General features: G+C 43.5%; 1 protein-coding gene and 2 non-coding genes across 4 annotated transcripts in view; 2 read left to right on the top strand and 1 right to left on the bottom strand.

Moving 5' to 3' along the window:
- The window catches only part of BNC1 (basonuclin zinc finger protein 1), a 119,643-nt gene extending 97,720 nt beyond the window's left edge, over window positions 1-21,923 (top strand). The window contains exons 2-5 of one of the 2 annotated variants that reach the window (XM_061595425.1): window positions 8,194-8,296; window positions 9,549-9,784; window positions 12,365-14,274; window positions 18,158-21,923. In XM_061595425.1, the coding sequence (XP_061451409.1) occupies window positions 8,194-8,296; window positions 9,549-9,784; window positions 12,365-14,274; window positions 18,158-18,842 (2,934 nt within the window). In that variant the 3' untranslated portion in view covers window positions 18,843-21,923. The remainder of the gene's footprint in view (window positions 1-8,193; window positions 8,297-9,548; window positions 9,785-12,364; window positions 14,275-18,157) is intronic. The other variant, XM_061595424.1, reaches the window with a different exon arrangement.
- Window positions 4,011-4,079, top strand: TRNAA-GGC (transfer RNA alanine (anticodon GGC)). Its single transcript has one exon. It is a non-coding gene; the product is annotated as a tRNA-Ala (tRNA).
- On the bottom strand, window positions 12,003-12,077 carry TRNAA-UGC (transfer RNA alanine (anticodon UGC)). The gene has a single exon. It is a non-coding gene; the product is annotated as a tRNA-Ala (tRNA).
- Window positions 21,924-24,231: the final 2,308 nt, after the last annotated feature.

Below are 24,231 nucleotides of genomic sequence, written 5' to 3'. Positions count from 1 at the left end.
ATGTTAGAAGACTCTTCTCAGTGGCTAACACACTCCCCTTTCATGCTGATCGGCTTCTAGGATGCTGGAGAATAGGGACCCTGCTCCCCAAAATGTAAGGGGCCCCCCAAAATGTAAGATCCTCTGAGACCTCAGACGACTACACCCCTGTTCATGTTGTTCCTTTAGGAGAAAAAACTCCAAGAGCAACGAGAGCATTATACCTTTATTCAAGCCAGCTAAACAGTGCAAAGTAGCGAGTCCACTTTTTGAGTTTATCAGGTCTCTTCTCCAGGCTAGACATTAGGAGAAAGGTGATGGGGTCTGTGATGGATGATTTTTAGTCTGTAGACTATAAAAGACTTAAGATGGGATGAATCAACCCTGCTTCTGTCTGTATAACACTGCCCCCCCTCCTTGTCTGTACAGCCCCAGCCTGGGTTCTGTTGCTTGGTCAAGCTGGAGTACAATGAAATGTTGAGTATTGGCTTCTAGATAATAGGTTTGGAATCGATGAATTGAGCTGGGGAAACGCCATAGCTCAGAGGCAGAGCACATGCTTTGCACTCAGAAGGTTGCTGGTCCAATCCCTGGCATCTCCAGTTAAGAGGACCAGGTGGTGGGTATGGAGAAGGTGCTCTGCACTGAGCCCAAGACTCTGGAGAGTTGCTGCCAATCAAAGTAGACACTACTGAGCTGGATGGATGAATGGTCTGACTTGGTATAGTTTCATATGACCAGCTGTCCTAAGAGCGGTAAAGAGTTCTTACCTGTAAGTAAGTCTCACTGCGCCTAAGGGGGCTTACTTTTGAGTAGGCCTGTATAGAAATGCACGGTAAATTGCCTTTTTGTGATCTATTCCTCCCACATATGATTAGAACAAATTGCAGAGCACCCTGGGTTGCTGACTGCACTGGGTGAATTATTGCTATTCTAACTTGCTCCATCATGGCCAAGCAATTTTCCTTAAACAGAAGTCTTACTGCCTCACACGTGGGACAATCCAGCATCTCTCCACCAGGCTGGCCAGCTACTCCTTCTGTAGGCACATGTGTCCCATTACTTGTGCTGCTTAACAGAAGTGAAATATCAAGAATCTGTGGGTTCTCGCAGATGACGTATTTATTGAGCATTTGTCCTGATTTGCTTGCACAAAGTTCACATGGAGGTTAGACTATGTCCGGTCTATGTCCCAAGGCTGGATTGTTGCAATGCGCTTTATGTGGGGCTGACTTTGAAACGGGTCCAGAAACTTCAGTTAGCGCAGAATGCAGCTGCCTCACTGTCGACAGGTTCAAGACGAACAGAACATTTAACACCAATCCTGTTGCAATTACACTAGCTGCCTGTACTCTTCCAAGCCCAATTCAGAGTGCTAGTTTTAACCTTTACAGCTCAGGGCCCCAAAGTCTTTTGGGATGCCTCTCTCAATACGAACCTACCCAGACCCTTAGTTTTTCTTCTGAGGCCCCCCCTCTGAGGGAGGCTCGGAGGGTGGTGGCAAGGAAGTCAGTGTTTTTGGAATGCTGTTCACAGTGAGGTCTGCCTGGTGCCTTCATTGACATCTTTTCAGCACCAGGTAAAGATTTATCTTATTCCCAGGTATTTGAAAGACTGAGATGATGTTTTAAATTATTTTATTTTTACTTATTTTATTTTTACTTATTTTATTAATTACATTATTTTATATTAAATTATTTTTAATACATTTTTGGTTAAACTATCTTATTAGATGTTTTAAATTATTGTATTAGATTTCTTACCTGTCCTTCACCACAAAGTCCCAGGGCAGAATACAACAATAATTGTGATTAATGTGCTGCCAAAGCTTCCTGTGGCTGTTATGGGGGTTGTTTGTTCTGGTTTATGAATTTATGTTTTTAATGTGTTGTAAGTTGCTTGGGGACTTTCAGGTAACAAACATCTAACAAGTCATCGTCTTCTTCTTCATCATTATTATTATTATTATTATTATTGAGCATTTGTTCTGATTTGGTTTGTGGAGAATTTATACGGAAATGAGCATTCATCCTGACTTGTTTGCAGAGAGTTTTCACATGTTCCTGTTCTTTCCATACTTTCCAATGCATTTCCCCATCACTTTCCCAACCGTAAAAGTCTATTTTTTTAAAAAATGGATTTAGTTTGGTAGGGCAACAGAGCACTTTAATCTGCTTGATTGCACAAACCTAATGTTCTAGTATGCCCTTGGATGGTGACAATCTGGAGGTACCCAAAGTGTAACTGTAATATTTTTACCAGCTTACATATCAAGCAAAAAGTGGGAGGGAAAAATATGTCATAACATCAGATTGCATCTCAGTGTATTTGTTTTTATAACTCTTTTCAAAATTCCCCCCTTGCGATCTTTGCTGGGAATGTCTGTCCCTTTATAGATTCCTTTTTATTTATAGAATTCTGATCTAATTCTGATCTTGTGCGGCTGATGATCACAGTACCGTCTGTGGAAAGTACAGCATCTGTAAAATGTGCAGTGAGATAATATAATTGAACTCCAGTTATATCTGACATCTTGTGAAGTCAATGAGGCCTTGGCTCAACACAACTTGCTCCCCCCCCTTTAAATGAATCTGATAAAGGAAATTTATGGCTCCATCAAAAGCATGCCAACTGCTAGGGTAACCTGCTATCTACATTAAAGGAAAGTGACTCTCATAGCTTGATTCTCTGTGTTGTGATGCATATTTTGTAATTTCACAGTGGCTTTTTCTTCAGAACACAGCTTTGTTTTTACAGTGCTTTCTTGTGTGTTTATTTATTATTTAATTTATGAATCAATTCTTATGAAGCATTTCTCTTTCATCTTTTCAGATTCACCTTTAATTCCAGGCTGTCACATGGACTGTCCTGGATGGATGGATGATGGAGGGAGGGAGGGAGGGAGGGAGGGAGGGATTTGTTCAACTCCCCCTTCTCTTTAGCGGGAATGGCAATCATCATTATCTCTCCTGCTCCCTTAAATATATGAATAAGATGGCTATCAATTAATTTCTAAAAGGGGTTATTTTCCTTTTATATTGCTGTATTATGTAAATACATATTATTATTTTTTTAAAGGGGGAGGATCATGGCAAGTGTCTCCCATCATGCGGAAGTGAGGAAAATCTGCACTTGCTTAAATTCCCTCTTCTGTGCAAGTGTGTCCTAACCAGGCAGTCGAGATTTTTGTCATGGTGATTGCTATTAAACACAAAGGGATTCTGTTGCCTTCTGCAACTGACCAATGCTCCCTCCCGTTTTTCCTCCGTTTTACTCTTACTTAGCACACTGTGGCCTCATCCACATCAGACATTTGTTCCACTTTAACCAGTAATGGCTGGGAAGTGTAGTTTGTGAAGGGTGCTGAGAGTTGTTTGTTGTTATGTGCCTTCAAGTCAATTAAGACTTATGGCGACCCTATGAATCAGCGATATTCTCTGGGAAGAGAGGCTGACTGTGAAACCACACTGGCCATTGGTGTTCTGTCGGGGGAACAGAAGTCTCCTAACAACTGTCAGCACCCTTCACAAACTACCCTTCCCAGGATTCTTTGGGGAAAACCATGACTATTTAAAGTGGAATAAATATCTGGTGTAGATGTGGCCTGTGTGCCTCTTAGATGTCCCAATGTATATACTACTCGGGATAGGGGGGGAAAGAAACAAGGTGTGTGAAAGCCTATTTCAGGGTTGGGGAGCCTCAGGCCAGGGAGCCAAATGTGGCCCTTCAAGCCTCCATATCTGTCCCTCTGAACTGTTCCATACCACCCCCTTTTCCCAGACACATCCCCTCTTCAGACCTGTTGCTTGCCTGGATGGAGCATAGAGAGGTGTATGTGAGTGTGTGTGGAAATAAGACTACTAAGACAACGGCAAAATGTACATTTGTTGCTCTGTCCACTTTTGCTTCTGGCCCTGCTGACCACTGGCATGGAAGTTTACCCAGAAGGGAATGAGGCTCTGGGGCTGAGAAAGGTTCCTCACCCCTGGCCTATTTAGACCAGCATCCTGTTACAGTGGACAACCAGAAGGGCCGTAGCCCAGTGGTAGAGCATCTGCCTGGCACGCGGAAGGTCCCAGGTTCAATCCCTGGCATCTCCAGGGAGGACTAGGAGAGAGTCCTGCCTGAAATCCTGGAGAGCCACTGCCAGTCAGTGCAAACCAGGGGTTCCCAAATTGTGGTCCAGGGACCATCAGTGGTCCACTAGCTTCACTCAGGTGGTCCACAGCTTGTCTGTGAAAAACACTTACAATTTGAATTCTATATCATAGAATCATAGAGTTGGAAGAGGCCTATAAGGCCATCGAGTCCAACCTCTTGCTCACTGCAGAAATCCAAGTTAAAGCATCCCCGACAGGTGACTCTCCAGCTGCCTCTTGAATGCCTCCAGTGTTGGAGAGCCCACCGCCTTCCTAGGTCATTAGTTCCATTGTTGTACCACTCTAACAATTAGGAAGCTTTTCCTGATGTTTAGCCAAAATCTGGCTTCCTGTAACTTGAACCCATTATTCCGTGTCCTGCACTCTGGGACAATCGAGAAGAGATCCTGGCCCTCCTCATGTGGCAACCTTTCAAGGACTCGAACAGTACTAGAATATAATTCTATGAAATTCAAGTTGCAGTATAATAAAATACAATGTAAGGAACAATAGAAGCAATAGAAATACAGTTAAAGTCATGCAACATCCAGCACAGCCCATCACAATTGCAACAAGGCAGACAGGAAGAATCATTGTGCTTCTGCAAGTAGTTTTCAAGTGATCCGTGGAGAAAAAAAGTTTGGGAACCACTGGCTTAGACGATACTGAACTAGATGGAGCAAGTGGGTCTGACTCCAGTATAAGGCAGCTTCCTGTGTTCCTAGATGCCTACAGGGAGTCCATAGAGAAGATGTGCGGGCTGTATTTGTCTCTGTGTGTGAGTGTTTGAGAGTGTAACTTACTCAGAATCGTCACATTGTCAGTTGCTTGCTGTAGATGCCAGACCGCTGTTGTGAGTGATGGCAGAGTGTACGTCTTGTAGGAGAATGTCTGTCGTGACAATGGGCCCCTCCAGACATCCTTTTTATTGTGTGTTCATGATGGTTTGTGCTCATGATGCGATTGGGGTGGTCCCACGCAATCCTGCTTCCAATGCGGCTTGCGCCTGCGAAAGTTTGGGAGCTGTCACACTGCATCATCTCTAGTCAGTGCATAACCCGTAACTTCTTGCTGAAATCATGTAGCTTTTTCTATCGCAAAATTTCTGGTGTAGTTTTGTCCTTTTGTTGAGCTATAGCCTCTCCGGATGGCAATAATGCAGTAGCATCGGGGAAGCATTGCAGAGCAAATGTAAGCAGAATAAATCCACCAGTTAACGCACAATTATTGTGTCAGCAACATGTTGCAGAATACAGCAATGATAAAACATCAGTCTGGAGAGGCCCTAAGTAATCTAAAATAAAGTATGGGTTTCCCCTCCTTTAGATATGTTGTTTTTCACATATGCAAACTTATGCAGATTTAATCAATTAAAACTCATACAACTGGTTGACCTGGATTTCTTGCCTCAAGTGACAGCCCTTACAAAATGAGCTGTGCAGGGCTGGGGGACCTGTGAGGCTTCATAATCAGCCTCCACTGGATGTAGGTAATCTCTGCCGCATTTCTTTATTGGATCCAACGACCTTTTCTGATGCAGAGATGGAACAGAATTATCTTTCCCCATAAGAGGGTGCCCATTGCATCTCTGTATGAATTGCTACTCTGAACTCCTATGAAGGAGGGTGTTGTAAGCCTTTTGGCAGGGCCAGGATTGATGCGGTTCTTGGTAAATCATCATTTGGTAAACCCACTTTCACATCAGAGTCTGTCTCCAGTTGTTGGCTTAACTGGTGACCATAGCACGAGTTGCCAGAAGCCATTGTTTCAAATTTCCCATAATGCTCCAGAGCGACTCTACACTAGGTACCCAAAGGCACTGTGGGAAATTTCACATGGGGCTTCCTATACCGAGCCACCCAGTGGGGGATCAGTGAGCCCTGATGGGGATGCTGGGGCCTTAGCAGCTACCCAAGGGGGCTGGATGTCAATGCTAAACCTGCCCTTTGGGCTATAAGAGCAGCACAGTGTGCTTCTGGTTTAAATCTGGTTTAAATTTGGGGGGAAAGGTGCTTCTATGATCAGAAGTTTGGCAAACAGTGTGCTAGATCAGCCTTTGCCAATCTGACGCCCTCCAAATGTTTTGGACTACAACTCCCATCAGCCCCAGCCAGCACTGCTTGGGCCTAATGGGAGTTGCAGTCTGAAGTATCTGGAGGGCACCAAGATGACAACTGGCTAGAGAGAAGTGAGAATTTCAAAGGAGATCTGTGTTTCAGTTCACATCTTGTTTTGGAAAGTGTGCCTTTAAATGTGAACTGAATTGAATTGCTCTCGCACCCCTGGGCTGCAGGTGGGCACTCCCAATGACTGAATGCTCCTCCGTATAAAATGAATCCCTCACGTAGAAAATGTGGGTCAAACTAGGTATGACGCTAAACACATATTTTGAATTTCATGCCTGGGATTCTCCTCCTCACTCTCTCTCTTTTAAAAACAGCAGCCTAGCAGCCGTTGCAGGGAGGAACTGATCCACATCAAAGATGCCGGCGCAGGATGGTTCTACTTTCCTGTTGAAAATGCTCCCCCAAAGCTGGGGGACAAATGGCGTCTTTTGGGGAGGGGGAGGCATTTTCAGCAAGAAAGAGATGCAGAGGGAAAGGGTTAAGCCTCATGCAGCTGTACTGATCTAAGTCCCCGCCCCATCCCTGCAGCAGCTATTAGATTAAGAGAGAGAGATGTAAAGAGACCATTTAGCATATTTTGTAGTTTGACCCTAAATATCAGAGAGAAGGCTGAGCTAAGAGAATAGTTCTCTCTGATGTGCTGGCTTTCTATAGGGAAGGATTAAGTGTCCACATAGATGCATATGTTAGTGAAAAATAACATCAAAATGCATTATATTAGGGGAAAATACCTGCAAAAATGTGTACATTTGTCAAAAACGTGTTTATTAGGTGTCATGAGCCCGTGGAACATTCCTGGAGTGATGATGAAGAACAAAGCACAGAATGGGACCCAGGGGAAGGTCCTAGTGGCTGTCAACAAGGAGGTGCTGAAGCAGAAGGCTTCAGCACTTTTGATGGTGACAGGTCCTCCCCCTTAGCTCCAATTACAACAGAAGGAATGCTGGCTGATCAGGAGCCAACCCGTTCTCCTCCCTTCCACCCCCCTCTTCTCCCAAATTGCCGCCATGCACACTTCCTCTAGAGGAGGAGGATCTTGATGTGCTGCCACCACTGTCACCCCAGACACGCAGACAACTGCGACAGCAGGCTCATCTGGTCCCTACTTTCCCATCTAGGAGGAACGCTCACTTGCACACACACCCCTGTTTGGTGACGCCTTCCTCATGCAAGTGGAAAGAGCCCACCAGAACCTCCTTAAGAATTGTAAGAGGGGTGTGTGTAATTGTTGCAATAATGTCTTAGGTTTGAATAGTCACGCCTACGTATGCTGTGTAGAGATGCAGAATCTTGCATGACCTGTAAATTTATCCATGCAGCACTCTAAACTGGCATTTCTCATTTAAACATACTGGAGAAAAATATACCAGAGGATCTGAGTCTGATTCCAATGGGCTTGACGAGGACATTAGGAGAAATTTGCACTAAATTGCTGACTTAGCTTTCATGAAAACTTTTTTTAAAAAATTGTGGGGTGACATGGAAATATGGGGAACTGAACGTAGGACTGAAAACATGAGAAACAGAGCAAAACTGATATTGACCGATTTGCCCATCCCTAGTTGTAGTCAAGGCTGAATTATAAAAGAAGAGGGTGAAGCACTACCTGTTTTCTAGGACCAATTTGCAAATTGCTGCACAAATGCACAGAATGGAATTTACATCCGGAATAATGGAGAGAACCAAAAAAGCAACAGATTTATCCATTCTTACCTACAGTCTGAAGTAATACAGCCCAGATACAGGTTGACACCTTCAGTGACAACCAGATGCAAATCACAATTTAACTTCAGTAGGGTTGCAACTATTATGTATTATGTATAATTAATCATTCTTCATTTTTTCAGCATTATTTGTGCACACGTTCAAGTTCCCTGCCCCCTTTCTCTCTAGTATGTTGAACGTGTTACTAACCTCTTAACTTTTTAATTTGTTTGTTGATCTTTCAGGCTATCCGGTGCACTCTAGTAAGCTGTAGCTGTCAATGTTTTAAACCTGGAAAAATAAACCAGCGACAATGTGACCAGTGTCGGCATGGATGGGTAGCACATGGTAATAAAGCACAAAGTATATATTCATATCTATAAAATGCTTGCCTGACCAAGTAACCACAAGCCCCACAGCCAATATATCAATGTCGTAATACAGTTTTCAGTTTATTAACAGAGAGATCACAACGTCACTAATAATAAAACTCAGACATTGCTGATAATTGTTGATAGATTCACACTCAGCTCAGCTTCAGAGAAATGAAACATTTCTTTTTCAGCGCAACCCAAGTCTTCTTCAATGCACAGTTGCTAGCAGCAGTTCACGTTACAAAACATTTCATAATTCCAGATGTTCAGAATAGGGGTGGGATAAACTAAGGCTAGCCAATGTGGTCTCCTCCAGATGTTACTGTACTGCAGCTCCCATCTTCCCTGACCATTGGCCATGCTGGCTGGAGCTGGCGGGAAGTGGGAGTCCAATAGGATCTGGAGGGTACCATGTTGACTCCCCCTAGGCTAAACTACATGTTGCAAGCAAACACAAATCAGTGTTTGCAACCTTCTAGGGGGAATACGGCCAGTGGTATAGTGGTCAATATTGAAGCACAAGAGCTCATGACCATAGTGACACCCCAAAGACAATCCAAAAGTGCAGGCAGCATTTTTATATAGGCTCTCCCAAAATTGGGGATTATTTTTATTTTTGTTTTGCAGTAACATAAAGAAGGCATTTAAAAAAACTACAGGGCACACAATTAAAAACAGAAGGATTGTTCTGGGATTAGACAGGTCTGAAAAGGAAGTATTTCATTCTTATATTTTGTAGTAAAAGAGCAATGCTTCCCCACCCCAACATATATTTAGAAAAGCAAGGCTTTGCAGTTGAAGCTGGACACATACACACACACACACACACACACACGGTATATAATTTCATACCTCTAGTCAGCATTTCAGTGGCTTCCAATCTGAATTTGTGTTCTTGGTTCATTGATTAAATTTTATGTGTCCATTTGTGGTCACTGGGTGTTCAAATGCTAGGACCTAGTGTTCATTTGGACACACAACTCTTATTTTAAAATGCCTTGTAGTAATTGTCTGTGTGCACACTGTGATAACCCCAGTTTTACAGACTATCGGGAGAGAACAGCACTGTTAGAACAGCAGTTCATGATGCTGTCTGTTCAACAGTACGTATTCCTTAGCTTACGATATGACCAACAACATTTCCTACTACCTTAATGGCTTTATTTTTTGTCTAATTTTTATGTATAAGTTGTCACTCACATTTTGTTTTTGCTTTTGCTTTTCAGCTTTAAGTAAGCTAAGGATCCCGAATTTATACCCAACAAGCCAAGTGGAAATAGTCCAATCTAATGTGGTCTTTGATATAAGCAGCCTCATGCTATATGGAACTCAAGCAGTTCCTGTCCGTCTCAAAATTCTTTTAGATCGGCTTTTCAGCGTCCTGAAGGAAGAAGAAGTCATTCACATCCTCCATGCTCTGGACTGGACTCTTCAAGACTATATACGTGGATATGTCTTACAGGTAAGCTCCTAGTCCCTCACTCACTCCAAGAGGGGGTGAGCAACAAGAGGAGCTGAAACTGAGAAACCAGTTAACCAGCATGTTTGTGGGAACCCCAAAGTTTGTAGAAGTAGAGAGAATCTTTAATAAAAACATTCTGACAGCTTTGCTTCCTGAGAAGTAGGAATGTTTGTGAACATTCTGCTGGCACCACAGCAGCTCACCCAACTGTATCAGAAGCTGAACTATCACAGATATAATATAGATACTCAGAATATCTTTATCTGTTTCAGCGATGCCATTTTTAACTTTTCCAGCCTCATCACTGCCATTACACCAGGGCAGAAGTTAGCTCTTTATGTTTACACAGATCCTCCCCTCCTCAGCTGGCATTCTTGTTTTAATGTAAAGTAGCATTATGATTTATGTTATGACACAAATAAATATTTAATGGCACTTGATAATCTTGCTTTTTAGTGTTAGGATTAAAAATATGGGCTCAATTACCTTGAACCTCTTTTGCATGAAAAATTGATGATGATACATTCTTCATCATCTTAGAAAAGTCTTGTGCGCCCAGTGAAAACTCTCTGTAGGCCATCAAATACATGTTCTGTGATAAAATATTTATTATAGTTATTGGGAAAAGTTAGGTATGGCTGGAGTTTGAAAGAACTTGCAACACTCTAGTGTAATTACGGCTGAGCTCTGTGAACACTGGCAAAGAATCGATACAGGTTCATTTGTTCTCTGATCTTAGTAGCTTGGAAGATTATTAAACTTGCAGCAAAAGAATACTTGACTTAAATGTGGAGCTAAGTCTCCTTCTGATTGCTCCATCTCTCTTTGCCTTGTTGGCACATGTTGTTTCACCGGCGCATCTCATAATTTTTCTGGGGCAATTGCAAAATACTTTCTAATCATTTATGCTGTGTTAGAAAGAACAAATGTTGGGGTGATTGGAATCCTGGATTGAAATCCAAGAATTAATATATCACGAAATTGCCAACAATCTGTCCTCAGCTGTAGCAAATTGTGTGGATTTGGCTAGAGCAGCCTGGCCTCTAAGAAAACTGACTGTATTAATGATTGCCAAGTGGGAGCTCCTGAGCTGAGGCACCCTCCCCTGATGCAGGCTGGGTTCCAGACCCCATACTGATCTCACCCCTACAAGGTATCTGCCATCAGTAGGTCACTTTGAGGGAAGGGCCATACTCAGAGGCAGTGGCAGCTGGCGGTTCCATGTCAGTGGGGCAGTAGAATCCACTCCATGTTTTAGTCTCAACTTGCAAGGAGTTGAGAGCACCTTGGACGACTCCTTGAAATTCAGACTAAAACCAGAAGTAGATTCCACTGCCCCACTGACATGAAGCCACCAGCCGCCATTGCACACTGCAAATGACTTTCTTTGATTCTTAAGTGAGTACACAACTGTACAGCCACGGCTTGACAAGAGACAGCTGCTGGCCTGCCCTGGGTATAGCCTACTGGTTCACAACATATTTTCCCTATACAATCCTGTTCCTGTGTATATGAGGTATTGGGCAGTGTGAACCAGAGGCATGAGAGATGCATGAAATTTTCTTCAAAAATGAGGGCAAGCTTTATTCAAAAATTGCCAGTGTAGGGTGCTCGGGGGTGAATCTGACTTGGTATCCTAGTTTAGGGCATGGGGCGGGCTTTGCCCTCTGCTATGGACCTGATCTGGATCAAAGCAAATTGGAGATTTCTTTGCTATGCAGCTTGCATGCACAGAAGTCCCAATTTAGGTTTGGATCATAGTAGGAGGTATGGGAGAAATTTGATTCAGTTCACATTTCAAGCAGAATCTATCAAGTTTGCACTTTCCAAAATGATATGAGAACTGAAACACAGCCATCCTTTGAAATGCACACTTATTTGACCTTTGCAATGCAGTTCTCCAACCAGCCAGTGTTTCAAAAACAAAAATGCATATATTAGGGGAAGGTTTGCATAAAAATCAATATATTCATGACAATAACATACAAAAACGCATGAGATTAGGAGAAACTGCTGGCAAAGATGTGTAGATTAGTCAAAACCGCATACAAAAAAAATATGTTTATCAGGGGAAATTCATGCTAAAATGCTGGAGAACTTTCAGGATTTTTTTAAAATGCAGATTGGTGCAGAAATGTGGAGAACTACATTTAAGATTGGGAAAATGAGAAACTGAGAGAACTGGCAAAGGGTTTCCGACAGGAATCTCAGCCCTTTCTGGAAATGCCAGGGATTGAACCTGGGACCTTTTGCATGCAAGGCAAATGCTCTACCACTGAGCTACAGCCCTTCCTTTCCACCTCCCACTGAAGCAAGAGACAAGGCAGACGTGGTTCCTCTAGTTAGCTCCCTCTGTGATTGTCATTGCGCACACCCACTTCCAATGTTGCTGAACTAAAACTCCCATCAGCCCCAGCCAGCACGGCCAATGGCCTCGGATTATGGGGGTTGTAATCCAACAAATATCTGGGGAAGGAGTGCCACATTTGCTACCCCTGTGCTAAAGAGTCCATATGAATTTGATGTCATTGTGTTCCTCTTCAAAGTATGTCATTGCTGTTGTCTTTTGTCTTTTTTGAGGATGCTTCAGGAAAGGTTCTGGATCACTGGAGCATCATGACCGGTGAAGAAGAACTGGCTACTTTGCAGCAGTTCCTGCGCTTTGGCGAGACAAAGTCCATTGTGGAGCTAATGGCCATCCAGGAAAAAGAGGGGCAGTCCATCGCTATCCCCACAACAGCAGCCAATATGGATATTAGGGCGTTCATCGAAAGCTGTAATCAGAGGAGTGCAAACCTTCCTGCTTCCCTGAACAAAATGAACCCTGTTAACATCCACCACTTTGAGAACGTCATCAACAATATGGCCTTTATGCTGCCCTTTCAGTTTTTCAGTCCTGTGGCTCCACCCCTCATAGGCTCACCTCCTGAGCGGCTTTTGATGGAGCAAGGTCAGGACTGCAGCAATGAACTAAAGCAAGACGTTCCTAGGCAGTTTTCTGAAAACCGTTTCCTAATGTCCGACTCTTCATTTCAAGCTCAAAAGGAGGCAGCCATGACCAGCCTGGAGATCACTTTGAAACCAGAGGAGGACGCTTCTGCCAATGATCTGAATTCCCCAAATACCCTCGCAAAGCTGGATATGGGCCAGCTATCCCCAGAAAGTAAAATGAAACCTGCCGACAAAAATGGCAGCGGCATGCGGAAAGGACGTGTTTTTTGTACCGCATGTGAAAAGACCTTTTATGACAAAGGAACTCTGAAGATCCACTACAATGCTGTCCACCTGAAAATCAAACATAAATGTACAATTGAAGGCTGCAACATGGTCTTTAGCTCCCTGCGGAGCCGAAATCGTCACAGTGCTAATCCCAACCCAAGACTCCACATGCCAATGAACAGAAACAATCGAGACAAAGATCTGAGGAATGGGTTGACCCTCGCCGGACTGGAAGAGAACAAAAGGACAGACTTTGCTATTTTACCTCTGGAGAGCAGATCCATTTCTAGCTATGGAAGCTCTTGTACCGATTCAAAGTTGCAGCCAAGTTTTCACAGTACTGGACAAAACGGCATTCTCTTTCCAAACTTGAAGACCGTGCAACCAGTACTTCCATTCTACCGCAGTCAGGTCACACCAGCCGAACTTGCAAACACCCCTGGCACGCTTCCTTCTCTGCCTCTGGTCTCCTCGGCGATCCCTGAACCGCTGGTCTCTAATGAATCACCCTATGATGCGCTACCCAAGAAGAAATCCCGCAAGTCTAGCATGCCCATCAAAATAGAGAAGGAAGCTGCTGAAACAACTGAGGCGACTCATGAAGCTGCCAGCTCAGATGATGACATGCCTCCGCAGCCAGTAAGTGAAGAGCATGTTGAGAGGGGTGATTCTAGGATAGAAAAAAACACAAACCACCCAATGGAAATGAAGTCCCAGTCAGGCACATCAAGAAAATCAATTTCTGAGGTTGGAGGGCCAAAATATTTAAAATCTATTGAGCCAAATGACACGTGCGCCGAAGTGGATAAATTGCATCGTCTTGAGCAAACGGATAAGCCAGCACCAGGCAAATTTAAAATAGCTTCTTGCAAAAATGCCTATAAAGTTCCAAACCAACGCAGTGATGCCATCAAACCAGTGCCTGAACCTCATGACTATCTTAAAGGGCAGTTGAATTACAGGATTCCTATGAATGACTGCACTTTGTTGCAACACCACATGCTGAGTAGAGGGGATTTCAACATGCTGCACAATAGGGGTGTGGCCATTCCTGGTTTGGAAGCTTTTAAAGATACAGATCATGTTGGTCAACATGCACCACTAGGGCTTCAGAAGGAAGACGGCCGCTTCCACTGCGACATCTGCAAGAAGACCTTTAAAAACCCTTACAGTGTAAAAATGCATTTTAAGAACATACACCTAAAAGAAATGCATATTTGCACGGTGGAGGGTTGTACTGCTGCTTTTCCTTCTCGCAAAAGTCGAGACAGGTAAGAAAATGTGAACAAAGTCATTCTTTTTTCCATTTATTTACAAAAATCATACAATGGCGCCTAATTTGAAATGCAAATATGTTTTGAAGAATGTCACTGTGATGATTTTCTGCCCTATGTGTGCTTCTCAAGCATGTCCCATACCTTATCGGAGCACTGCTGTAATGAAAATCCATTGAACCAAACCTTGCTTTTCCCCTTAGACAAGAAGGCATTAAATGAAGCCCTAAAAATCTCATTGCTGGTAGGCCATAGCCATTGAAAAGGATTTTATTTCTGGGTTTCTTAAAGAGAGGCATTTTTCTTTCACCCACAGGGTAACGAGGGCTTACATTTACTTTGTTTTTTCACATCTGTTCTTAAAGTTTGAAAGCAAAATGTGCAGGACCAAATATATATGTACTTTTTGTTTGTTTGTTTTTTAAAAAAAGAGGTGCCGGTACTCATGTCTTGATAAAAGTGCTGTCAGCAAAAAAAGAGGTACTGGCATTGTCACAAAAAGCCAAGCAGACAGACAGATCTGCTCATCAAACAGTTATTCCATTAATACACTATTCTTCAACCTGTAAGACTGCTACCTTTAAGAACCAAAACTACATGATGTCAGGGGCCACATAACACCAGGTGTTTTTTTGGGAGGGGGTGTCAAAGGCAGTGGTAGGCAGGGCCAGAACCAAAGGCTAGCCCATCTCTCTCTGTCTCTCTGCAGCCCATGGGAGGGAAGATCACACTTGCTGGACGTCTGAAATGATTGTTTACAGGGAGCTTCTTTCCTCGCCTCCGTCCGTCCGTCGCTCCATCTGTTTTGCCTATCTCCCCCCTCCCCGTTGTCCCCTCCCACTTTCCTTTTCTCCCTCTGGGCTGGTAGCAAACTCTGGCTAGGAAGGATGCCACCTGGAGGGCCACAAGTCTCCATCCCTCCTTGAATCCTCCCAGTACCATAGCTCGTTATTTCTGGGCCCTGAGCAGGTTCCAGTTCTTTCCCATTGCCAGCTGGGAATTGGCTAGTGATGCGTAAGAATGGTGGTAGACCGTTTAAGGTCTGAAATTCCTCTTGGATAGACTGCTCCTGGTCAGAAGCTGCTGGGCCCAAATCTAGCTGATTCTTGCTGGCCAACATCTCCACTTTTCCCCTCCTCTACTAGCAGTATATAGCGTGGCCAAATGTGCTTCAAGAGTGGATTAACAATCAGTTCCTGTTCCTAGGTAACTCTGGGAACTGTGGCTGTGTGAGGGGAACGCTCAGCACCTTGAACAACTGCAGCTTCCAGAATTCTTTGAGGGAAGCCATAACTGTTGAAAGCAGTATGATGATGCTTTAAATGTATAGTGCAGACAGCCCCAACATTAAGAGTATGTGCACATTGCAGGCTTAAAACACAGGGAGGCTGTTTTTTTCTCAGTACATTTCAGCTTGATTTTGCAAATCCCGGTACACATCACTACAATCTGATTTGTTTCCACTCTGCCAGCTTTACCTCCCTTCCACTAGGGATGGGATTAGGGTTGCCAGGTTCATGGCCTGAGACCGATCCTGTATCTTTAGGAGAAGAGAAAGTCAGCCAAGTGCAGGTGTTCTTGCAACCCTGTAATGGGAAAAACCACAAGGTAGAATTCTCCCTTCCTCCTGCACAACTTTTACAGATAAAGAGGACCTCTTGGTTGCCAGGCCCAGCCTCCAAGAGGTCTTCTGTATCTTTAAAAGTTGTGCAGGGGAAAGGGAGAATTCCACCTTGTGGTTTTTCCCATTACAGAGTTGCAAGAACACCTGCACTTGGCTGACTTTCTCTTCTCCTAAAGATACAGGTTCAGTCTCAGGCCATGAATCTGGCAACCCTAGATGGGATCCTTTGGCTGGTGCCAGTTTGAAAGCATCCCACCGACCTAACAGGCTGGTATTGACTTGAGTCCGTTCTTTGTCAGCAAGCCGCTGCTTTTATCGATCTTTTCTTTTCCTTCGCAAAAAATGATTGATATTAATATCAATATTTTAAAATAAATTGTTGATATTTTGAAAGGAAATGTCAATAAATGGAAGGAACTTTTGATAAAAATATCAATATTAATATCAATATTTTAGACATGGGATTTTAAAAAATCCATTTCCGAAAATTGCCGTGGAAAATCACCAGATAAAAATCTGATCTGCAACTATAGTGAATAAGCAAATTAATGGGAAATTCAGTACCAAATCCAAATTGGGTGGAATTCCAGCACATCCGTACCCTCCACACACCCCAACTTCTATTGGTGAAGGTTCCATCCCTCCAAATCCACACACACACCCTGGAAATCATCTTCCTGTTGGTGTCATCTGGAGCCATGATCCTATACATCTTCCAGATGCAATGGGATTTACTCCCAAGTAAAAGTGGAAAAGTCTAAGTGAACATGTGAAGGACCACCAGGGACTGTCCTACTGCCCTCTTCGCTTCGGCCGTATGTGGATTCAGAATCAGGTTTGAGGACAACTGAATTGGCTGAGGAAGAAGGGCTGGGAGACAAGCCAAAGGAGGAACAGCTGGGGTAGGAAGCCTTCAGAAGCCTACCTTCCTCTTTCAACAAGCCTTTTAAGTAGAGACCTTATCCCAGTCTGCGTGTGTGTTGGAATTGCTTTTTAATATGTTTTTAACCATTTTTTTAAAAAAAGATGTCTTGAAAGCTTTTTGTTTTGTTTTAATGTATTTCAAAATCTGTTTTTATGATATTTTAAAGTGTTTTTAGTGCTTTTGTTTGCTGCCCTGGGAGGGATACAAATCAAATAAATAAATAAATAAAATATATAAGAGAAAGCCTGAAGGAAGCTGAGGGAGGCCTTCAGCCTGAGAGGGAGAAGGGGTTGCCAGAGACCTTGAGGGGCTGGGAGGCTGCAGGACGAGGGGTGAGGCCTCAGCCTAGTGCCCCCCCTCGGGACTGGGAAAAGATCCTCATTGGGGAAGTGGGGAGCGATGTAACTGCCTGTCCCCAAGAAAGCATAAGCAGCAAGGTTGCTCTGGGAGTTGTGATTTTGCCCACGGTAAGAGGGAGACCCTGGCCATAGGCACTGGTTCCCCTACCCATGGATGCCCAACAGAACACATCACAGAGTAGAAGTTTAAACTCTTTCTTAGCATTTTCCAGCCCCTCCTTTGACTGACTCGCACGCCTCCCCCACACCTCTTCCCCGCACGTCACCATTTTAAAAGTCAGCAATCTTTTTTTTCTGGTGAGCTGCAAAAGAGGTGTTCAGGGGAGGGCCGCTCCTGCATTCCACAGTGCCTGCCTGAAGATCCCAGCTTTGCTTCTCCTGGTGTTGGCATTTTATATAATCAAAGTGAGTGAGACGGAACCCCCTTCTGCTTCTTGTTTGCAGAGACTGATGGCCAGAGATGAGCATGGATCTTCCCCCCTCCCCTTATTTTAAAATGAATACCTAACCCACTTACCAGGGAGTAAGCCCCATTGAATTCAATGGAGCTTATTTCTGAGTAGACATGGGTAGAATTGCAGAGGGTTAGCAGGAGGTGGGTGGAAAGTGAGATGCTCCTCTGCGATACACCCATGCAGCCTGCTGACATCAGACCATCCCCAGGAAACTGATCCACTGTATACACCTGGAATTTACCACTCAAACGGTTTTAAGATCAGAGTGAAGCCGGCTTTGGGGATACTGCATCACAATGCAGTAGTTCAGAAAAAACAAGTGGATTGTGGGTAATTTTGGGTAATGTCATGTGTACATGGATTCAAAGAAGAGGGTGAGAAGGCACTGAAGCCAGAGTAAATGGTAATTTGCACTTAGCCTAAGAATTCATGCAGAGGTTTTGACAGTTCAGCTGCTTCCCAGTTAACATTGAGCCTTGATTTTTTAACAGCATCCGTGATTTTCTTCTTTCCCTAGACATAGCTCCAACCTAAACCTTCACCATAAGCTTTTAACCAAAGATCCCCTGGAAATCAAGAACCATTTCAATGCAACATACCTCTTGAAGGACATGGCAAAAGAGGTTTGCCCGGATGACTCTTTGATAGGACACGTTGGCCAACAAACTTCAGTCATCTTCAAAGGAATGAACAGAACCAGCAGCCTGGTTTTCCCAATGAGCAAGATTGGAGAGGCCTGTCCTGAGAGTTACCGGTATGACCTAGTAAATGACGGGGCTGTTCTGGATTTAAGCACAACATCTAGCATCAAGTCGGAGAGCAGCGCTCATTCCTCTTGGGATTCTGATGGAGACAACGAAGAAGGTCCTGGGGCTTTTGAGGACAGTGATGAAAGCTGTGAAAGTCCATCTTTGATGCCAAACAAAGACATCTACCAGGACTGTCCTCTAATGGAGAGGCCTAATCTGAGTTTCTCCAATGTACCTTCCAGTTTGCCAATCACCTGTCACATATGCCAAAAAAGCTACAGTAACAAAGGAACTTTCAGGGCCCATTACAAAACTGTCCATCTCCGTCAGCTCCACAAATGCAAAGTCCCAGGTTGCAACACAATGTTTTCTTCTGTTCGCAGCAGAAACCGGCACAGTCAAAATCCAAATTTACACAAGAGTTTGATCAGGTCGACAGGTAGCCCCCAGTAACATCTCAGTGTTCTGTAGCAACTTCTGTTCTATTTTGTTCATCATTTCAGATTTAAAAAGAAAAAAGTATTAGAACCAAGTTATCTCTTTACTTGCTTTGCTTCCATGAAAACACAGGGCTAGATTCTGCTTCCGTTTACACTGTCTATGTTTTCACTGAGCAAAGGAGGCACGCTTAAAAACAACACTAGCATGGGTTTTACACTTAGATGTAGAAATTTGCTTATAAAAATGAGGACATTCTAAGCTAAAGGTGCTCTTGATGGTTTGCAATATGAGACACATTGAAGACACTATTCCAATGTTTTGTTTACATGTTAAATGTGGAGGGGTGGGTGGGAATGGATGATACAGTCAAAACTGCTGGGTTGAACTCACTGGTTGAGTAGAGGGTTGTGAGCATTGTCATTTCACTCCTGAGATCAGGGATGGGGAACCTGTGGCCTTCCAGATGTTGTTGGACTCCAGCTACCATCATACCTAACTATTGGCCATGTTGGGTGGGGCTGATGGGAGTTGGAGTCCAACAACATCTGGAGGGTCACAGGTTCCCCATCCCTGCCTAAGACCATAACGTAGATACGGGGTAGACATTACAAAAAATGCAAAGCTGCCATTGAAAATGGCATTACCATGTTGGGTGTTCCCTTTCTCTCTCCAATAAGCCATAACAACACTTTTCCCAGGGGTGGGAAACTTGTGGTCCTCCAGGTTCTGCTGGACTACAACTCCTGTCTTCCCTGCTATTGGCCATGCTGGGTGGGGCTGATGGGAGTTGGAGTCCAACAACATCTGGAGGGCCACAGGTCCCCTGACTTCACCTGTGTCATTATGTTGCATTTTCTGCACCTCTACCCCATAGCAGCCAAGGATATATGAACTGGGAGGTGGAAATTCGATGCATGGATGCCATTTTCAGGAACAGCCCCATGTTTGTTTAACATGTAGCTCTGCCCTAAGGTTGACTTTACAGTATTAAATATATGTGGTATTTCCTGCATAATTTATTATTGAATGCCAGAAACTAAACTCGAGATTTAAGGAAATGTAGCATTTGATTCTGGAGTTCTTGATTGCAGTAGACGTTTTACTTGAAGACATATTGTAAGGTTTTATTCCACTATGGGCTGTCCATTCATTTTACAACGTTCGAAAAATGCAAGGTCCCAGTCCTAAAAAAGACATGCAAAGTTCTTGTCTAAATGAATAATGAGGCTGGCTCCAAGATGGATCTGTAAACTGCCAGACGCCAGAAGCCATTCAGCAATTCATGGGTCTGTCTTGGAACCTGCTTCTGAGCCACCCCATATCTGAGAGAGAGAGAGAGAGAGAGAGAGAGAGAGAGAGAGAAATGTGATGAGAAGACCAGCCTTGAGAAAACAACAAAAATACTCTCTTTGATTAAAAAAAAGAGACTCTTGGTAAAACTTGGCAGTCTCTTAAGTGCATCAGTATGTACAGGCTAGTGTGTCACAACTTGCTTCCAAAGATTTTTGAACCACATGCAGGACATTTTATAAATGCAATGTATATTTTTATTGCACTGTTTGATTGCTACATTGGGTGGTGGAGAGAGGGGAAATTTCTCAGCATTTTTCAACATTTTACGGGACGACGCATGAGACTGGAGAAATTAAACTGTTATGTTTTGTTGTTGTTATTGTTTGCCACCAAGGGGAAAATGCCAGTCTTTGTTGCAACTTAAATAAGAGTAATCTGATTAGCTTTGTTGACACTCTCTTTTATATTAAAGCATTGCTTGGTATAAATATAATAATAATGTTCAATATCCTTGTCACTGTACGTAACAGTATTCTGCATTATGTCCTATGCACTTATTGAGATTGGTCTTATGTTGTATTTAAAAAAAACACATTTATAATATTTAATTTGTAATCACGACATAATATTACTGTGTTTGTGTACATGGTGCGCTCGTGTCTGATGAAATCATTATGAATAGCTGGGAGGGGGAAAACATTTCCTTTTTATATTGACAAAACCTTTAGATTTTTTAAAGGTCCAGTTTTGATCCATCGTGATATCCAGGCATGATGATACTGACTGCACATTTTGTACATATGATGCCAAAGTGTTTTAGAGTGATTTGTGGTTTCTAGGTCATTTTTCTCTCCTGGAGTTTTCACTTTAGCTAAATTTTTGTCTTGTTACTTTTTGGTTAGCTGGTGACTGAAAATGTTTTATTGAAATATTGATTTTGGAGTATAGGATAGCTAAGAAAAGCTATCCACACATCTCAGCGTTGAACTGATTCTACACTACGGTGCTGGTAACACAATTTCATATCACAAAGCAGATAGATATGTGTTGCTCGGATGTGTCACAGTTGACGGACACAGTTTGATGTGATGGAATTCAGTCTGAGCTCAATACAGGTTCAGTTTTTATATGTACTAAATCAGTTGTCTCATTTACACCTGATGCTGATCTTCAGCTGAGGATCCTAGGTATGAACAGACATCAGAATTCTGACCTGCCCATGTCACAAGTTGGCTGTTGGTCTCGGAAACATGGGCTGACTATTCAGATAACGGTTTGACATTTCTTCAGAAGAACTTGGGCTGGTTATTATCTGGATTATTATCTGGATTCCACCATGGCAAAATGGACTTGCAGACTGGCTTCTCAGAGGCAGATGGGGAGAGTAGGATGGTTTGTGTTTCTGGCACAATGCTCTTGGATGCATAGATTACCGTGGGTCTTGGAAGTGAAAACCTACGTGGCTTAGGGTCCATCCATACCCCCTTTTAGTCTGCGATGTAACCCCCTCATGTGTCCATTAATTCATCCGCATCCCTATGACATATCCCGCCATTTTGGACTTTCTCCTAGTTGAATCTGTGCTTCCCCTACCCTGCTATAAACCAATTACTTTTTCTGTGCCGATTAGTAACTGCTCAAACCTCTGTAGTGATGTCATCTTTCCTTCCTTTTTTGTATTATGGGCGGATGGCATTAGATTCCACCCTCTGTCTGTGCCTTCTCTTCCTTTCTTACAGTTCATTCCTGCTTCTAGTACTGAACCGGGGTACTTCCTCCTCCTGGCTTCTGAAGCTGCATGGCATTGCTTTTTTAAAAAAAAAACTACTCTTTTGCAATCAAATGTAAAATCAACATGTTTGATGAATCCCATTTCCACTTAAAAGCTATTTTGCGATATTATGCAAAGGTCAATAGACTTCATTGAAAACACCTGTGCATGTGCATTAGTTCAAAAAGTCAGGTATATGTTTTCCACTCTACCAGAAAAGTGCAGGAAAAGCAAAGTACAATTCTGGAACAATCACCATAAAAGGGTGGACTTAGGGGTGTGACTAATGCAGAAGCAAATTAGACCAAAAACAACGCCCGTGTGTGTGGATGTGAAAATCCAGGTTTTAAAAAATAAATCCGAGCACAAAAAGAACATGTATGGATCTTGAGCCCACCAACTGAATATGGAAAATATGCATTTGGAGGTTTGGTATGGATGGGCCCTTAGTGTTGCAGATTTTGCAGCAGCATAAATACTTACACAAATAATAATAATAATTATTATTATAATAATAATAAACAACTTTATTTCTACCCCGCCCTTTTTCCAATAGGACTCAGAGCGGCTTACAACTAAAAACAACACACCATTAAAACATACAAAGTATACAATTAAAAATAGAATTAAACTTTGAGAAAAATTAAAACCATAAAACATACGTTAAAAACAGCAGACGATTTAAAATAATAAGACCATATAATGTAGTCACCAATCCTAGTACACTTAATCCTAGTCGTTCTCTGTCCCAAATGCCCATTGAAATAAAACAGTCTTTACTTGTCGCCAGAAAGACTGCAAGAAGGGAGCTAATCGCACCTCACTCGGAAGGGAATTCCATAGCCTAGGGGCGGCCACCGAAAAGGCCCTATCTCATGTCCCCATCATATGTACTTGCGAAGGTGTGGGGAGCACAAGAAGGGCCTCACCTGAAGATCTCAAATCCCGGGCAGGTTCATGTAGGGAGATACAATCTGCCAAATAACCTGGACCTGAGTCGTATAGGGCTTTGTAGGTCAAAACCAGCACTTTCAATTGTGACCGGAAACAAATTGGCAGCCAGTGGACCTGTTGTAACAGGGGGGTTGTATGATCCCTGTAACCAGCCCCGGTTAGCACTCTGGCTGCAGCTCTTTGTACCAATTTAAGTTTCCAAACAGTCTTCAAAGGCAGCCCCACATAGAGCGCGTTACAGTAGTCTGAGCGGGATGTAACCAAGGCATGCATCACCCTAGTCAGGACACAAGGACTTGATGGAGGAGAAACCAAATCATGGATAGCCAAGAGTAGCAAAGGAGAGAGGAAACATGAGTTGTGACTTGCTATGAGATTTACTAAGGCTGAGAAACCCCCAGGGACTTAACTGTAATGAAACAAAACAAAACTGAAAGAAGAGCAAGTGATGTGTGTTCACATCCCCTACTAGAACTGAAAATCCACTGTGCAAGGCTAGAAAGAGGGAAAGCACAGCACCCAGGAAAGGCAGGCAATCGAAGCCCATTTTAATAGTCTTTCATTATGGTCCAATGTGACGGTGCAGGCAGGGAGTTACTTGAGGTGGGCAGCTGTTGAGTCTGAGGTTCAAGCTGCTTCCAAATGCTGCATGACATACCCAAGTAATTGATCAGCCACAAGAAGCTAAAAAGCTTATCCAGAGATAATTTTTTCTTTTGCTCCTGGTTTGGCTTCACAATGCAAAGGTTAGGTCTAAAGAATGCATCTCGGGGAACAGCAGTGTACCAATGGCTCAAGAGATATTCCTAAGGATGAGCACAGGGTGGAGAAACCACTGTGGAGGATCTGAAAACGGTCTTTCCAGATGCTAGGATCGGAGCAGGCCTGCACAACTTGACACCCACCAGGCTGAACACAGCCCAGCTTTCATATCTGGCAGGCAACCCAGGGCTTCAATAAACTTATTGTCACCTGCCTGGGATGATTAAAACCAAGTATTTTAAGCACCTGATAGGCTTAGAGAGCCACCCCTCCCCATTGAAGCATCCCCTGGTAGTCCTTCCTTGCCCATTTGTTTGGACTCCAGGTATGAATGTACCTGGGATCCAACTGTTGTTAATTTCCCACAAAGTCTGAGAGTGGCACCACAGTTGCCAGATAACCCATGGCTGGGGAACCCGGCGGGCAGGTGGGTTAAACAGCAGCACCAGAGGATCGTGGTGATGCTTGGGCAATGGCCACTGCTCCATGATGCCAGGTGCTAATGGCAAACCTGGGGTATAAGCACCTGGCAGAGCTGGTGGGGGTGGCATTCAGGTTAGTGGGTCGCCCCCTGAGCCAAATGCAGCCCCCACCAGCTCTGCCAGGTGCTTATAGCCCAGG

Source organism: Rhineura floridana, chromosome 14 (assembly GCF_030035675.1).
Source record: "Rhineura floridana isolate rRhiFlo1 chromosome 14, rRhiFlo1.hap2, whole genome shotgun sequence".
In the NCBI taxonomy this organism is placed as follows: domain Eukaryota; kingdom Metazoa; phylum Chordata; class Lepidosauria; order Squamata; family Rhineuridae; genus Rhineura; species Rhineura floridana.
This window is presented reverse-complemented; position numbering and strand designations above follow the sequence as displayed.